The sequence below is a fragment of the Phyllobates terribilis genome, unplaced genomic scaffold, assembly GCF_046119375.1.
Source record: "Phyllobates terribilis strain yellow unplaced genomic scaffold, ASM4611937v1 Scaffold_12__6_contigs__length_324123572, whole genome shotgun sequence".
In the NCBI taxonomy this organism is placed as follows: domain Eukaryota; kingdom Metazoa; phylum Chordata; class Amphibia; order Anura; family Dendrobatidae; genus Phyllobates; species Phyllobates terribilis.
This window is the reverse complement of record NW_027362772.1, coordinates 96053163-96071973: the sequence shown is the minus strand read 5'-3', so window position 1 is coordinate 96071973 and position 18811 is coordinate 96053163. Positions and strand designations below refer to the sequence as shown.

The following is an 18811-nucleotide window of genomic DNA, read 5'->3' as shown; positions in this document are numbered from 1 at the left end:
ATTGCACCCTGCAGTGTATCTTGCAGTCCCCTATAGATTGCACCTCTGCACTGTATCTTGCAGCCCCCTATAGATTGCACCTCTGTACTGTATCTTGCAGCCCCCTATAGATTGCACCCTATACTGTATCTTGCAGCCCCCTATAGATTGCACCTCTGCACTGTATCTTGCAGCCCCCTATACTATATGCTGCACCCCCCGTACACCTCATGCTCCTCCTCAGCGGTCGGGCTGTGCTCGGCCGGCAGGTGCTGATGTCACCCGGCAGGGGGCGGCCGCTCTGCGCTATAGGGCGTGCCTGGCGTCGGGGGCGTCCGTACAAAGCGCAGGATCCGCCGCCGCCGCCGCTCGCCATGGCCGTGCCTTCACCGCTTTATGCCGCATAGGAGCCTCGATGAGCGGCAGGATGATGAACTCGTCCGTGTTCGGGGACATGATGCGGGAGCTGGAGCCGCCGCTGTCCCCGGCAGCCTCCTCCTCCTCTCCGGGCGCCGCCGTCACCCTGGCGCTCCGCAATGACCTGGGCTCCAACATCCACGTCCTGAAGACCCTGAACGTGCGGTTCCGCTGCTTCCTGGCCAAAGTGCACGAGCTGGAGCGGCGCAACCGGCTGCTGGAGAAACAGCTGCAGCACAGCCAGCAGCAGCAGCAACAGGAGCGGCGGCTGCAGCAGCAGCGCAAGAGCTTCTACCGGGAGCAGGCGGTGCAGACCGAGCCGCTCAACGCCAACCAGCTGCGCTACAGCCGCCTGCCCGGCACCATCTGGAGCTACACCCACGTGCGGCGCACCGGCGGCGGCCTGGAGACCCTGCAGGGCCCGGGGGTCACCTGGACTCATCCGGACGGGGTGGGCGTCCAGATCGACACCATCACCCCCGAGATCCGCGCCCTGTACAACGTGTTGGCCAAGGTGAAGAGGGAGCGGGACGAGTACCGGAGAAAGTAAGTGCCCCCCCAGCTTATTACTGCTCAGGTGGGGTCCCCGCTGCGGGGGGCCAGGGCAACCCGCCGCAGATGGCGAGGTGGATGCCGTCAGTATGGAGGAGCAGGTGTACAGAGATGTACGATATATATCTATCTATCAGTGTTTGGGGGTGACAGAGGGTCTTGTTTTATTGGGAGTCAGAGTCCAGGTCCCCAATGTCACCTGTCCCCTGTGATGTGGCCGGTAATGGAGTGTCATTTGGTTACTATGTTACCTGGGTTGTGTATGGCGGTGTTATATAGTGCTCTATGGCGGTATGCGGCCTCTATAGTGGAGTATTATTACTTTAGCTGTATACAGCGGTATTATATAGGTGGTGGTATTATCTTTGGATGTTTGGCGGTATGCGGCCTCTATAGCGGAGTATTATTACTTTAGCTGTATACAGCGGTATTATATAGGTGGTGGTATTATCTAGGGGTGTGTGGCGGTATTTTATCTAGGGATGTTTGGCGGTATGCGGCCTCTCTAGTGGAGTATTATTTGGATGCTGTTACTTTAGCTCTATACGCTGGTGTTATATAGGGGGTGTGGTGGTATTATATAGGTGGTATTTCTTTTATATAGGGATGTAATATATAGGTATTATATAGGTGATGTGGCGGTGTTCTGTAGGGGTGTAGCTTTATTATATCTAGGGGTGTGCGGCGGTATGTGGGCTCTATAGCGGAGTATTTGGGTGCTGTTACTTTAGCACTGCGTTGGTGTTGTTATATAGGGTGTGTGGCGGTATTATATAGGTGGTATTTTTTTATATAGGGGATGTGGCGGTATTCTCTCGGCATCATGTGTGATATTAAATGGGTTGAAGCTGCAAAACTGTAAAAATGAATTAAATGTTTAGTGAGGGGGGTCCAACAGAATCAGCCTGTACCCCCTGCTTAGTGGGGTGGGCACACAGGAGAGGGCCCTTGTACTAGAATATGTGGGCCCCCTGTGTCTGCTGTACACCTGGATGTGGCCCCCGACCTCCGGGCCCCTGTGAGTTGCACCACTGCTGTGTGGTCTTCTCCTTGCTGTCAGTATGGAGGGGGCTGCCGGATTGTGCGGAGTGGCCCCCGGCTCTATGCATCGGCTGCGGTTATTATAGGAGCTGTAGAGCCACAGACCCCGATCCTCCGGACGAGACGATCCCGCATCCACGGTCTCTGGAATAATCCGTCAGATCCTCGTCCACCTGGAGACGGATCCGTCCTGACACCTTGTAGTTTCTGTGGCTTTCCCGGGATCCTCCTGGCGCTGTGCACTCGGCTGTTCCTGGATCTCCTGCCTGTAGCTCCTGTTCTGGGTTTACAGCTCAGCTGCTGTTTCCACACTTTCTCCATGGTTTCTGTTAACCCTTCATGGCCTGATATTTGCCTTCGGCCAGGGATGCGTAGTCCGCTGTGGAGTAAATATTTAAAGTGACGGTGCAGATAAATGTGGTGCTCCCTCTGCCAGACTCATCCCAGGGATGTACAGGAAACGTCTCCCACTCCCTGACTCATATCCTGCATCCCGGGAGCTGCTGTGGTGGAGTTATCGGGGGTTGTCACACTAGTGGTGGGATATCACGGGCCAGGCTGCACTTGGGATAGTGGGCGCCCCCTCCTGTACTTAGCCTGGGGAGGTCGTTGTCCCAGAGGGGGTCAGAGGTTTTGAAGTTGGGGGTAAAGTTCAGTCTGTTACTGTATGCAATCCCTGACCCGATGCGTGGAATAAGTGCCCCCCTAACCTTCAGCCGATATGGCCTCTCGTGAGTAACTTGTCCCATGACTCACGGTTGGCACCGGTCGCCCCCCCGGCTTCCGTGGACATCAGACCGTTGTCATAGGTGTCCATGTAAAGCTCAGTCTGTCGGCACTAATGGGGGGCCTTGATTGGCAGCGCCCCTCCCCCTTGTCATTGGAGGTTGTAGAAGGGGGTCATCCAGAGGCCTCATGGTCCTAGCAGGGAGGTGACGACTCTGTTTGGGCTCTGGATTGGGGGGCTGATGGCCTCATGTTGTGGCTTCAGTATAAAGAGACTTAATGCCTTGTGCAAACAGCAGCGTTGCTGACAGCTCCGGGGTCACCGCCGTGAGGCCTGGCTGCGCGGCGATCACCCTGCCGGCTCCGGGGTCACCGCCGTGAGGCCTGGCTGCGCGACGATCACTCTGCCGCCTCCGGGGTCACCACCGTGAGGCCTGGCTGCGCGGCGATCACCCTGCCGCCTCCGGGGTCACCGTCGTGAGGCCTGGCTGCGCGGCGATCACTCTGCCGCCTCCAGGGTCACCGTCATGAGGCCTGGCTGCGCGGCGATCACCCTGCCGGCTCCAGGGTCACCGTCATGAGGGCTGGCTGCGCGACGATCACTCTGCCGCCTCCGGGGTCACCACCGTGAGGCCTGGCTGCGCGGCGATCACCCTGCCGGCTCCGGGGTCACCGTCGTGAGGCCTGGCTGCGCGGCGATCACCCTGCCGCCTCCAGGGTCACCATCATGAGGGCTGGCTGCGCGGTGATCACCCTGCCGCCTCCGGGGTCACCGTCATGAGGGCTGGCTGCGCGGCGATCACTCTGCCGCCTCCGGGGTCACCGTCATGAGGGCTGGCTGCGCGACGATCACTCTGCCGCCTCCAGGGTCACCGTCATGAGGGCTGGCTGCGCGGTGATCACCCTGCCGCCTCCGGGGTCACCGTCATGAGGGCTGGCTGCGCGGCGATCACTGCCGCCTCCGGGGTCACCGTCATGAGGGCTGGCTGCGCGACGATCACTCTGCCGCCTCCAGGGTCACCGTCATGAGGGCTGGCTGCGCGGCGATCACCCTGCCGGCTTCGGTCAGGGGACTCGCCATGAACAAGACGGATCTGGCTCGTGGTTATCGCCCACCTTTCCTCACGTCCTACCTGGTTCATTAATCTGAATTGGGGCCACAAACCACCATAGACTATAAACCGGCCTTGTAATATTTCCTGCCTCTGCTCAATGTCGGCGTCTCATCCTACGTGATCCATAAAGGTAACCTGACCCCGTCAATGTGACCTTGGCGTGCCGGGAAGGTCGTGTGGTCACTGTGGATTATATAGGACCAGACGTGGATCAGCAGAGCAGGGAATATAAGTGCTGGGAACAATGTATATATGAATGCGTCCTCGGACCGACGCTGCGCGGAGGTGATGACGTGACGTCAGCGTCTGCAGACGTGCACCGACCAGTCCTGGATCACGTGCGCTGCGTTAATCCCGTCTGGTGACATAACCGCCGCGCTCCTGTATGTGGGAGACGTCTGTAACGTGCTGAATAAGCGCCCTAATAATGAAGCCTCGTGAATAAGTGGCACTCGTATCGGGTGACGTCTGGGGGGCCGTGTATTAATGGCTGGTCTGTAAGAAGAAATGAATGTTATTAATTTGCTCCCTTCTAAGTAGAAGAGCTCCAGAAACTGCACAGAGCGAGCAAAACGCAGACTGATACATTGTAACAAACCGGAGGGGAGTGTTCAGCTCTGAGCGTTGTTTACACGGATACATTGTAACAAACAGGAGAAGTGTTCAGCTCTGAGCATTGTTTACACTGATACATTGTAACAAACCGCCAGCTAGAAGTATAGGGGGATATTTACCTACAGACATGGTAATAGAGGGTCCGCAGCAGGAAACTACCTGGGCCGTACAGCAGCCTCCGCTAGGATGGAGACCATTTAATGGGGGCAGTCGCCGGCTCGTCCGTGCAGAGTGCTTATCGCAGAACTTGCTACAATCTGACACCACATTGTTAATATAAAATGGATTCGGTGGGATCTCGCAGCATCAGGACTTTAATTTACCGGCCCTGATGTAATCTCTGAGGTTTTATGTCGTGGCCGATCCATAAGCCGAGAGCTGCCAGCCCAAATAGTGATCCCCCCCACAAAGTGCCAGTCCTCTGGGACCCTCGTCTGGGCAGTTTCCCCATAGAAACCAATGGTGGCCAGTTAAAAGGGTCAGCGGACCAGAAGTTCATTCTTGCCCCCTCACCCCATTCCTGCCCCCGGCTTTTCCTCGCTGCAGAATTTCAGGGGGGGATGTTTGTGCAGCGTCCACCCCACCAGCACGATCTCTATAGGATCACAGCCATGCGTCACTGTCTGACCTCAACGTCTGAGCTGTGTGCTGGGAAAGCTGCGCTGCCTGACTCACATCGGCTGACAGCAGAGAACAATAGCTGCGTGCCTATAACCGGATCTGTACAGGGGGAAATGCACAGCGTTCAATACTTCCTGCGCTGACAATGACCCCTATACAGAGGAGGATTTACCCTCACAGGAGCCCTGCAAATATGATCAGCTTCTTCCCCTAAAGGTAAATCCGAAGCCAGAATATTTCAGCTATCTGTTGGTGTAACTGAAAAACACAGCTGAGGGTTTGTTACAGTGTATAAAGTGTAGACCGTCCCCTAAGATCTGATCTCAGCAGCACAAAGCTCTCCTGGCCAAACGGTCAGCCATTTCCTTCTGTAATAGATGTGCGTGGTAAGAAGCTCTGCCTGTCCTCGTCTCTGGATTACATGTACAGTCTGTATGATGACTGAAGGAAAGTGCTTCAATCACTTAATCACATGGATAATTACATTGTGTTGATCCTGTACTACACTCTGCATTATACTCCAGAGCTGCGCTCACTATTCTGCTGGTGCAGTCACTGTGTACATACATTACTGATCCGGAGTTACATCCTGTATTATACTCCAGAGCTGCACTCACTATTCTGCTGGTGCAGTCACTGTGTACATACATTACTGATCCGGAGTTACATCCTGTAATATACTCCAGAGCTGCATTCACTATTCTGCTGGTGCAGTCACTGTGTACATACATTACATTACTGATCCTGAGTTACCTCCTGTATTATACTCCAGAGCTGCACTCACTATTCTGCTGGTGCAGTCACTGTGTACATACATTACTGATCCGGAGTTACATCCTGTATTATACTCCAGAGCTGCACTCACTATTCTGCTGGTGTAGTCACTGTGTACATACATTACTGATCCGGAGTTACATCCTGTATTATACTCCAGAGCTGCACTCACTATTCTGCTGGTGCAGTCACTGTGTACATACATTACATTACTGATCCTGAGTTACCTCCTGTATTATACTCCAGAGCTGCACTCACTATTCTGCTGGTGCAGTCACTGTGTACATACATTACATTACTGATCCTGAGTTACATCCTGTATTATACTCCAGAGCTGCACTCACTATTCTGCTGGTGCAGTCACTGTGTACATACATTACATCACTGATCCTGAGTTACCTCCTGTAGTATACTCCAGAGCTGCACTCGCTATTCTGCTGGTGCAGTCACTGTGTACATACATTACATTACTGATCCTGAGTTACATCCTGTATTATACTCCAGAGCTGCACTCACTATTCTGCTGGTGTAGTCACTGTGTACATACATTACATTACTGATCCTGAGTTACATCCTGTATTATACTCCAGAGCTGCACTCACTATTCTGCTGGTGCAGTCGCTGTGTACATACATTACATCACTGATCCTGAGTTACCTCCTGTAGTATACTCCATAGCTGCACTCACTATTCTGCTGGTGCAGTCACTGTGTACATACATTACATTACTGATCCGGAGTTACATCCTGTATTATACTCCAGAGCTGCACTCACTATTCTGCTGGTGCAGTCACTGTGTACATACATTACTGATCCGGAGTTACATCCTGTATTATACTCCAGAGCTGCACTCACTATTCTGCTGGTGCAGTCACTGTGTACATACATTACATTACTGATCCGGAGTTACCTCCTGTATTATACTCCAGAGCTGCACTCACTATTCTGCTGGTGCAGTCACTGTGTACATACATTACATTACTGATCCTGAGTTACCTCCTGTATTATACTCCAGAGCTGCACTCACTATTCTGCTGGTGCAGTCACTGTGTACATACATTACATCACTGATCCTGAGTTACATCCTGTATTATACCGCAGAGCTGCACTCACTATTCTGCTGGTGCAGTCACTGTGTACATACATTACATCACTGATCCTGAGTTACCTCCTGTAGTATACTCCATAGCTGCACTCACTATTCTGCTGGTGCAGTCACTGTGTACATACATTACATTACTGATCCTGAGTTACATCCTGTATTATACTCCAGAGCTGCACTCACTATTCTGCTGGTGCAGTCACTGTGTATATACATTACATTACTGATCCTGAGTTACATCCTGTATTATACTCCAGAGCTGCACTCACTATTCTGCTGGTGGAGTCACTGTGTACATACATTACATCACTGATCCTGAGTTACCTCCTGTAGTATACTCCAGATCTGCACTCACTATTCTGCTGGTGCAGTCACTGTGTACATACATTACATCACTGATCCTGAGTTACCTCCTGTATTATACTCCAGAGCTGCACTCACTATTCTGCTGGTGCAGTCACTGTGTACATACATTACATTACTGATCCGGAGTTACATCCTGTATTATACCCCAGAGCTGCACTCACTATTCTGCTGGTGCAGTCACTGTGTATATACATTACATTACTGATCCTGAGTTACATCCTGTATTATGCTCCAGAGCTGCACTCACTATTCTGCTGGTGCAGTCACTGTGTACATACATTACATTACTGATCCTGAGTTACATCCTGTATTATACTCCAGAGCTGCACTCACTATTCTGCTGGTGCAGTCACTGTGTACATACATTACATTACTGATCCTGAGTTACATCCTGTATTATACTCCAGAGCTGCACTCACTATTCTGCTGACTTTTATTGGGACTGCGGAGAGACAGTCCTCTTGCATTATGACTATACAGCCCCTGCGATAAAGATAATACTTCCCAGAATGCAAAGCTCTGTGCAGTGACTGAACAAGTGGGGAATGCTGGGAGATTTCAGCTCTGCAGTGATGTAGTATACCGCTGCTCTGGTCTGTACATGTGACCTCTGTAGGTTGCTGAGGAGGGTGATGCTAGAATTGCTGAGCGTCCCCTTATTTTCGGCAGGACATCCTGCCTGTGCCCGCTTCGCCCTTGGCACCAGAGCTTTTGAGCCCTTTATTCACCTGTTGGTCGTGTGGAGGATGATGATTTCTCAGAAGTTGTTCCTTTCTGGCTGATGGAGTTTATTGGGCTTTCAGCAGCCGGTAAATCTCCCTTCCCTGTAATTTAGCTGCAGGGACTCGCTGTAAAGCTGCTGATCCGGGGCCGGCCCTTACATGGGGCTGCTCCACGCCTGTAAATGCCAGCGCGCTGCCGTCAGACCATCACTCCCATTCACAACATTCCCCGCTGCTTCCTGAGAACGGACTTGTACGTCTGTCTGGATCTCACGTCTATCTACTACAGGTCTCAGCATACCCAGACACACTGCTGCTGGGGGTTGTAGTGTCACAGCTGGTGGAGATGTCCCCAGGCGGAGGTATACATTGTGGGGCGGTGGAGGAAATAACCCCACGGGATGTATAATGCAGGGGTGCAGTCACTTCATACTGACTCTTCCCAAAATACAAATCTCCAGAATTAGCACCTTGCAGGGAATGATGATTTCAGCTGTGAAGCTGCAGAATTGTGAATGCAGCTGATATCTCTGCACTGATACATTGTATCAGCAGCAGAGGTTTGTGCAGCTGATGAGAAGAGACCTTGATTTTCCATGTTTGCTGCCGGTGAATGACAGCTCTGGTGTCTCCATTTCCTGTATATAGCGAGTTCTGCTCCTGTAGGAGATGCTGCTCCGGGCGGTTTGTCTGCAGGGTTCCCATATTCTGCAATGAGTATTTGGTAAATCTCCATAGCTGTAACTTGATAACACTGGGACTCTCTGCAGCCACCACTAGAGGGCGCTCAGCTGCCAGCTGTATACAGGTTCACAACCTACCATACGACCTGTGATTTTGATCAGTGCGGCCCCCAACACTGTGAACACTGATGCATCTGGCGACCGCTCCTGCAAACTGAGAATCAGCCGCGTGCACCATAGACAAAAGGACCATGGGTCCAAATCCCATGTCTCATAGAAGATCACTGTGTTGGATTCCAGCCCCTGGATTGGGTCATTCTTTGCTCCCCCTTGTCTGCATAAGATCCTGAGCTCCCCCTAGTGGCGTTCCTAGGAGCTCTTGCACCTGACTTTTGGCCAGTGTAAATGCACCTTAAGTCTACGCAGGGGGTTTGGCGCTCGGTATCAGGCTAAATGTGAAGACTATAAAGCCAACAGCGCCGGAGACTCCGGGACTTTACAGAAATGTTGCATTGTCTGACCCTGAACAGGTTGAGCAGGTGACGGCGTCCTCTGTACCCCTCCACTCCCACACCTGATTTATTACTGTGACGTGGAGGGGAACAACTGATTCTTCCAGGGAACTGATGTTTTTACTGGCGCAGACGTCGCCATGTTACTGCTTCGCACTATGGAGACTCCTGTATATGGTGCGATCAGAGCGACACAATCAGTGATTACGTTGTAGAATTCTGATTGTTACAATGTATCGCTTTTTTTTTTTTTCTTAATGGCCTTCAGCTCAATTTCGAGACTTGGCAACTTGATGGATGAACGCTCTGTAGGAAGATGGATCTTGTGCAGCCTGGAGAGGTCACCAGGGTCTTCTCCACCGTTATCTTCATAGTATCAGGCCATCAGGTTGCCGGTCTTCCTCTTCGCCTTGATCCTTCTACCTACCATGATGTTCTTCTCCAGTGATCGCTCTCCTTGTATGATGTGTCCACAAGTTGTAGCTTGGTGATCCTTCCAGTGACATGTTTGGCATGGTGATCCTTGCTCCCGGGGACATGCCTGGCGTGGTGATCCTTGCTCCCGGGGACATGCCTGGCGTGGTGATCCTTGCTCCCGGGGTCATGCCTGGCGTGGTGATCCTTGCTCCCGGGGACATGCCTGGCGTGGTGATCCTTGCTCCCGGGGACATGCCTGGCGTGGTGATCCTTGCTCCCGGGGTCATGCCTGGCGTGGTGATCCTTGCTCCCGGGGTCATGCCTGGCGTGGTGATCCTTGCTCCCGGGGTCATGCCTGGCGTGGTGATCCTTGCTCCCGGGGTCATGCATGGCGTGGTGATCCTTGCTCCCGGGGTCATGCCTGGCGTGGTGATCCTTGCTCCCGGGGACATGCCTGGCGTGGTGATCCTTGCTCCCGGGGACATGCCTGGCGTGGTGATCCTTGCTCCCGGGGACATGCCTGGCGTGGTGATCCTTGCTCCCGGGGTCATGCCTGGCGTGGTGATCCTTGCTCCCGGGGTCATGCCTGGCGTGGTGATCCTTGCTCCCGGGGTCATGCCTGGCGTGGTGATCCTTGCTCCCGGGGTCATGCCTGGCGTGGTGATCCTTGCTCCCGGGGTCATGCCTGGCGTGGTGATCCTTGCTCCCGGGGACATGCCTGGCGTGGTGATCCTTGCTCCCGGGGACATGCCTGGCGTGGTGATCCTTGCTCCCGGGGTCATGCCTGGCGTGGTGATCCTTGCTCCCGGGGTCATGCCTGGCGTGGTGATCCTTGCTCCCGGGGTCATGCCTGGCGTGGTGATCCTTGCTCCCGGGGTCATGCCTGGCGTGGTGATCCTTGCTCCCGGGGTCATGCCTGGCGTGGTGATCCTTGCTCCCGGGGACATGCCTGGCGTGGTGATCCTTGCTCCCGGGGTCATGCCTGGCGTGGTGATCCTTGCTCCCGGGGTCATGCCTGGCGTGGTGATCCTTGCTCCCGGGGACATGCCTGGCTTGATTTGTTCTTCTTTCCATCCATAGTATTGATTCTTCTTCTGTTTTGTTTCTTTATCGTCAGGTTTAACATCTGATTATCACAAATGTATCAATCACTTGTTTAGCAATGGACAGTACACAACAATGTTACATTTAGGGGATGGGTTCACACGTCCCCCACCTGTGGTTGTGAGGCATGATGAAGGAATGCCTCTGTGGGTGCTGACAAGCTGTCGCTTGTGGATGAGATGACGTGATTGCTGGATATTGGGGGGTTGTCTGTACATGTCTCTGCACCCACAATTTGGCAGCGACTGATCAGCTGTGAACACTTAAAATGTAATAATAGTTTTTTTTTATTTCATAAATCTATAGTACATGTGAAAATAAGCAGCTTTTTAATCTTATTAAAGAAATCTGCTCCTTTCTCCTCCAGGGCTGATATTTAATAATAATAAAAATTATAATAAAAATTATAATAAAAATAATAATGAAAATAAATATGAATAAAAATAAATAATAATAAAAATAAATAATAATAAAAATAAATATGAATAAATAATAAAAATAAATAAATAATAATAAAAATAAATAATAATAAAAATAAATAAAAATAAAATAAAAATAAAAATTATAATAAATATAATACTCAGTTTACAGGTAAAATCTGTATTTGGTGAAGACCAAATGTTGCATTACTGAAAGGAGGTGACAGCTGGTGCAAAGATTCTATGTAGAAGGGAGGAGCTAGAGACAGAGCTCCTCCCCCTTCCTTTCTGCATAGAATCTTATCAGCACCAGCTGTCACCTCCTTTCAGTAATGTAACAATATGTCTTTCACTGAATCCAGATTTTACTTGTAAATTGAGAATTTTGAGAATAAATGATCAGTCCTGGAGAAGGATGAAAGCAGATTTCTCTGATAGGATTTATTGCAAAGTTGCTTATTTTCACATATACTATAGATTTATTAAGTAAAAGTCCAGTTCCGCTTTATTAGACGGGCGCAGGCGCTGAGAACTGTCAGCTGTGCTGCTGCTTTCCTCTGTCACGTGGTAACCTGATCCGCGGCTCGTTGTGGCTGCGCATCCTCCACCAGCGTCCAGGGGTCACCTCTGCCATCTACAGTGATCGCGCAGGATTATACCTTTGTATTTTATATACTTATACATCCTCCTTCTTTGCTTTTTATGGAGGTTTCTCTTGCCGTTTCGCCTCTGGGTCATTCCCTTATTCTGGGGATTGTATTTGAGGCCGTTGCCCCTGAAAAGTCCAAATATCCTTCTATAAGTAAACAGCGCTGAGTGAAGTCCTGCGGCGGGGGGCCGCCTCGCTCTGCTGCTTAGGGGTCACAGGAGAGGGTCTCCCAACCCACCACCACTAAGGAATATCTGCCGTGGTGCCGCGTTTCCAGCTTCTCTCCTTGTTCACAAGTCGTGTATGTCCGGTTTACAGCAGCCGCTACCATGGACTAATCCCCCCCCATCATTGTTAATCTTCCCTATTATCCAGTCTGTGGATATATCGCGCTGTCCGACCCTCCCGGGCCTGTCCTGACCCTCGTTATGGCCTTGGTTGCGCTTCTGGGGTAATTAATAAGGAATTGGCCCTTGTTTCTTTCTTCTGGAGTCCGGACGTTGTTCTTGGAGCTGGCACGGAGCCCCCCGTGTATAAGGCGGTGGCGGCGGTGAGATTGCAGCATTGCAGAGTGACACGGGCTGAGCGGTTCTCCTGTGTCAGCGCGATTGTCGGGAATTAGCAGTCAGGTCAGAGCGTCTTAAAGCTGCAGTGTCGCCGCGGGTGGGGGTGGTCCTAGGGGGAGAGACCCTGATATTTAAAGCTCGGAATGAATCTACGTCTGCAAAATCTATAGGGGGCGATTATGTGCCGCCTTAAAGGGTTATTCTAAGACGTGTCCTCGGGATCATCAGTGTGTGATCGCTGAGGCCGACGGGTTGAAACCTCCGCCGATCAGGAGAACCGGAGTGAATGCAGTGCTGGCGAGTTTACTAACTCTTTATTCACACAGGGGCTTTCGGACCCCATTCTCGTCATCGGTGCAGGTTCTAGGTGCAACCCTCAGATAACATTATGACGAATATGCTTTACGTACTTAATCACCCCTGTCCCCATCGGTCGGAGCTCACTAACTAAATTCCCTATCAGGATGTCAAAGGAAACTCACAGAAACACTGGAGGAACATACAAACTCCTTGCAGATGTTGTCCTTGGTGGGATTTGAACCCAGGACCCCAGCGCTACAATGCTGCAGTGCTAACCACTGCGCCATTGTGCTGCCCTCTATACAGTACAGTGCTGACCACTGAGCCACTGTGCTGCCCTATATATAGTACAGTGCTGACCACTGAGCCACTGTGCTGCCCTCTGTACAGTACAGTGCTGCCCTCTGTACAGTACAGTGCTGCCCTCTGTACAGTACAGTGCTGCCCTATATATAGTACAGTGCTGACCACTGAGCCACTGTGCTGCCCTATATATAGTACAGTGCTGACCACTGAGCCACTGTGCTGCCCTATATATAGTAGTGCTGACCACTGAGCCACTGTGCTGCCCTATATATAGTAGTGCTGACCACTGAGCCACTGTGCTGCCCTCTGTACATTGCTGACCACTGAGCCACTGTGCTGCCCTCTGTACATTGCTGACCACTGAGCCACTGTGCTGCCCTCTGTACATTGCTGACCACTGAGCCACTGTGCTGCCCTCTGTACATTGCTGACCACTGAGCCACTGTGCTGCCCTCTGTACATTGCTGACCATTGAGCCACTGTGCTGCCCTATATATAGTACAGTGCTGACCACTGAGCCACTGTGCTGCCCTCTGTACATTGCTGACCACTGAGCCACTGTGCTGCCCTCTGTACATTGCTGACCACTGAGCCACTGTGCTGCCCTATATATAGTAGTGCTGACCACTGAGCCACTGTGCTGCCCTGTGTACAGTATATTGCTGACCACTGAGCCACTGTGCTGCCCTCTGTACATTGCTGACCACTGAGCCACTGTGCTGCCCTCTGTACAGTACAGTGCTGCCCTATATATAGTAGTGCTGACCACTGAGCCACAGTGCTGCCCTATATATAGTAGTGCTGACCACTGAGCCACTGTGCTGCCCTGTGTACAGTATATTGCTGACCACTGAGCCACTGTGCTGCCCTCTGTACATTGCTGACCACTGAGCCACTGTGCTGCCCTCTGTACATTGCTGACCACTGAGCCACTGTGCTGCCCTCTGTACATTGCTGACCACTGAGCCACTGTGCTGCCCTCTGTACATTGCTGACCACTGAGCCACTGTGCTGCCCTCTGTACAGTGCTGACCACTGAGCCACTGTGCTGCCCTCTGTACAGTGCTGACCACTGAGCCACTGTGCTGCCCTCTGTACATTGCTGACCACTGAGCCACTGTGCTGCCCTCTGTACATTGCTGACCACTGAGCCAGTGTGCTGCCCTATATATAGTACAGTGCTGACCACTGAGCCATTGTGCTGCCCTATATACAGTACAGTGCTGACCACTGAGCCACTGTGCTGCCCTATATATAGTACAGTGCTGACCACTGAGCCACTGTGCTGCCCTCTGTACAGTACAGTGCTGCCCTATATATAGTACAGTGTTGACCACTGAGCCACTGTGCTGCCCTATATATAGTACAGTGCTGACCACTGAGCCATTGTGCTGCCCTATATATAGTAGTGCTGACCACTGAGCCACTGTGCTGCCCTATATATAGTAGTGCTGACCACTGAGCCACTGTGCTGCCCTATATATAGTACAGTGCTGACCACTGAGCCACAGTGCTGCCCTATATATAGTAGTGCTGACCACTGAGCCACTGTGCTGCCCTCTGTACATTGCTGACCACTGAGCCACTGTGCTGCCCTATATATAGTACAGTGCTGACCACTGAGCCACTGTGCTGCCCTCTGTACATTGCTGACCACTGAGCCACTGTGCTGCCCTCTGTACATTGCTGACCACTGAGCCACTGTGCTGCCCTCTGTACATTGCTGACCACTGAGCCACTGTGCTGCCCTATATATAGTAGTGCTGACCACTGAGCCACTGTGCTGCCCTGTGTACAGTATATTGCTGACCACTGAGCCACTGTGCTGCCCTCTGTACATTGCTGACCACTGAGCCACTGTGCTGCCCTCTGTACAGTACAGTGCTGCCCTATATATAGTAGTGCTGACCACTGAGCCACAGTGCTGCCCTATATATAGTAGTGCTGACCACTGAGCCACTGTGCTGCCCTGTGTACAGTATATTGCTGACCACTGAGCCACTGTGCTGCCCTCTGTACATTGCTGACCACTGAGCCACTGTGCTGCCCTCTGTACATTGCTGACCACTGAGCCACTGTGCTGCCCTATATATAGTAGTGCTGACCACTGAGCCACTGTGCTGCCCTGTGTACAGTATATTGCTGACCACTGAGCCACTGTGCTGCCCTCTGTACATTGCTGACCACTGAGCCACTGTGCTGCCCTCTGTACAGTACAGTGCTGCCCTATATATAGTACAGTGCTGACCACTGAGCCACAGTGCTGCCCTATATATAGTACAGTGCTGACCACTGAGCCACAGTGCTGCCCTATATATAGTACAGTGCTGACCACTGAGCCACAGTGCTGCCCTATATATAGTAGTGCTGACCACTGAGCCACTGTGCTGCCCTCTGTACAGTACATTGCTGACCACTGAGCCACTGTGCTGCCCTCTGTACATTGCTGACCACTGAGCCACTGTGCTGCCCTCTGTACATTGCTGACCACTGAGCCACTGTGCTGCCCTCTGTACATTGCTGACCACTGAGCCACTGTGCTGCCCTATATATAGTAGTGCTGACCACTGAGCCATTGTGCTGCCCTCTGTACAGTACAGTGCTGCCCTATATATAGTAGTGCTGACCACTGAGCCACAGTGCTGCCCTATATATAGTAGTGCTGACCACTGAGCCACTGTGCTGCCCTGTGTACAGTATATTGCTGACCACTGAGCCACTGTGCTGCCCTCTGTACATTGCTGACCACTGAGCCACTGTGCTGCCCTCTGTACATTGCTGACCACTGAGCCACTGTGCTGCCCTATATATAGTAGTGCTGACCACTGAGCCACTGTGCTGCCCTGTGTACAGTATATTGCTGACCACTGAGCCACTGTGCTGCCCTCTGTACATTGCTGACCACTGAGCCACTGTGCTGCCCTCTGTACAGTACAGTGCTGCCCTATATATAGTACAGTGCTGACCACTGAGCCACAGTGCTGCCCTATATATAGTACAGTGCTGACCACTGAGCCACAGTGCTGCCCTCTGTACAGTACAGTGCTGCCCTATATATAGTACAGTGCTGACCACTGAGCCACAGTGCTGCCCTATATATAGTACAGTGCTGACCACTGAGCCACAGTGCTGCCCTATATATAGTAGTGCTGACCACTGAGCCACTGTGCTGCCCTCTGTACAGTACATTGCTGACCACTGAGCCACTGTGCTGCCCTCTGTACATTGCTGACCACTGAGCCACTGTGCTGCCCTCTGTACATTGCTGACCACTGAGCCACTGTGCTGCCCTCTGTACATTGCTGACCACTGAGCCACTGTGCTGCCCTATATATAGTAGTGCTGACCACTGAGCCACTGTGCTGCCCTGTGTACAGTATATTGCTGACCACTGAGCCACTGTGCTGCCCTCTGTACAGTGCTGACCACTGAGCCACTGTGCTGCCCATAACTGGCCGGCGCCGGCGGATGCCTCCCGCGGGGCTGGCCGCGGCGGACCCCGCCAGTCCCTGTGATTTGCTTTCACTAAGGCTTTTATCAGATTTCCGATGGGTGGGGGGGGTGTTTTCGGGTTTTGAGTCACACGGCATACAGAGTTGTCAGCTGCACCTTCAGCTGTTGTCTCATGGTGATCACATTATGCTGCAAGTGTTCATGTCACACAGTGATTCTTAAAGGGAACATCCCTTGTAAGGACCCAGGTGTTCCTCCTTTGCTATATCTATTTCTCAGCTTTACGTGGTTCCAATAGGATTGATTACTGGGAGTCTGAGGTGGTCTGAACTCCATCTCCTGTCTCATTGGTGGTCTGCTGCTCTTCCATGCTTTACACTGCAGCTCTGCTAGGTGGGATTGGCTGCGGTGGTGAAGCACAAGCCCTGCAGAATCACAATAAGACTAATCTTACAGATTTATCCACATTTTAGCAGACAGTCACAATATCATGATGTGTTATGTGCCCCTCTGATTACATGTGTCCATTGCTATAGATGGGAAGTCCATGTCTGTCTGGCAGCAGCTCGGAGGACACCGGAGCGGTCCCGTGTATGTGGGACCCGGCCAAGATGGCTGCAGCCCAACCATTTAATGTGAATGGCGGTCTTCAAAGTCCGAGATGAACAATGAAGAAGCGTCTGATCAGATCTGGATGCATCGTCAGGAGGTGATCAGACGTCCGGTGACCTGATGATTGCAGGGTCTCAGCATCTCCCCGATGTGACCTGATGATCGCAGGGTCTCTGTATCTCCCCGATGTGACCTGATGATCGCAGGGTCTCTGTATCTCCCCGATGTGACCTGATGATCGCAGGGTCTCTGTATCTCCCCGATGTGACCTGATGATCGCAGGGTCTCGGTATCTCCCCGATGTGATCAGACGTCCGGTGACCTGATGATCGCAGGGTCTCTGTATCTCCCCGATGTGATCAGACGTCCGGTGACCTGATGATCGCAGGGTCTCGGTATCTCCCCGATGTGATCAGACGTCCGGTGACCTGATGATCGCAGGGTCTCGGTATCTCCCCGATGTGATCAGACGTCCGGTGACCTGATGATCGCAGGGTCTCTGTATCTCCCCGATGTGATCAGACGTCCGGTGACCTGATGATCGCAGGGTCTCGGTATCTCCCCGATGTGATCACACGTCCGGTGACCTGATGATCGCAGGGTCTCGGTATCTCCCCGATGTGATCACACGTCCGGTGACCTGATGATCGCAGGGTCTCGGTATCTCCCCGATGTGATCAGACGTCCGGTGACCTGATGATCGCAGGGTCTCGGTATCTCCCCGATGTGATCAGACGTCCGGTGACCTGATGATCGCAGGGTCTCGGTATCTCCCCGATGTGATCACACGTCCGGTGACCTGATGATCGCAGGATCTCTGTATCTCCCCGATGTGATCACACGTCCGGTGATCTGATGATTGCAGGGTCTCTGTATCTCCCCGATGTGATCAGACGTCCGGTGACCTGATGATCGCAGGATCTCGGTATCTCCCCGATGTGATCAGACGTCCGGTGACCTGATGATTGCAGGGTCTCGGTATCTCCCCGATGTGATCAGACGTCCGGTGATCTGATGATCGCAGGGTCTCGGTATCTCCCCGATGTGATCAGACGTCCGGTGACCTGATGATCGCAGGGTCTCGGTATCTCCCCGATGTGATCAGACGTCCGGTGACCTGATGATCGCAGGGTCTCGGTATCTCCCCGATGTGATCAGACGTCCGGTGACCTGATGATCGCAGGGTCTCGGTATCTCCCCGATGTGATCACACGTCCGGTGACCTGATGATCGCAGGATCTCGGTATCTCCCCGATGTGATCAGACGTCCGGTGATCTGATGATTGCAGGATCTCTGTATCTCCCCGATGTGATCAGACGTCCGGTGACCTGATGATCGCAGGGTCTCGGTATCTCCCCGATGTGATCAGACGTCCGGTGATCTGATGATTGCAGGGTCTCGGTATCTCCCCGATGTGATCAGACGTCCGGTGATCTGATGATTGCAGGGTCTCTGTATCTCCCTGATGTGATCAGACGTCCGGTGACCTGATGATTGCAGGGTCTCTGTATCTCCCCGATGTGACCTGATGATCGCAGGGTCTCGGTATCTCCCCGATGTGATCACACGTCGCCTCACAGCAAGAACCCTGGAGAGCGATCAGTCGTCATCACTTTCCGTAAACCACGTATCCGTGCGATCAGCGGCCTGTGTTTATTCCGCAGCGGCTGCGGTTCGTGTAGTGCTCCGGGGTCGCTCCTGCGCTTCCTGGATATTTTGTGGGATTTGATCTCAACCAAGGAATAGGTGAACACATTAC

General features: G+C 52.3%; 1 protein-coding gene across 2 annotated transcripts in view; it reads left to right on the top strand.

The window, feature by feature from the left end:
* Positions 1-287: 287 nt before the first annotated feature.
* IFFO2 (intermediate filament family orphan 2) overlaps positions 288-18811 on the top strand; it is a 48418-nt gene continuing 29894 nt past the window's right edge. Inside the window, exon 1 of one of the 2 annotated variants that reach the window (XM_073656180.1) lies at positions 288-942. In XM_073656180.1, coding sequence (XP_073512281.1) covers positions 395-942 — 548 coding nt within the window. In that variant the 5' untranslated portion in view covers positions 288-394. The remainder of the gene's footprint in view (positions 943-18811) is intronic. The other variant, XM_073656179.1, reaches the window with a different exon arrangement.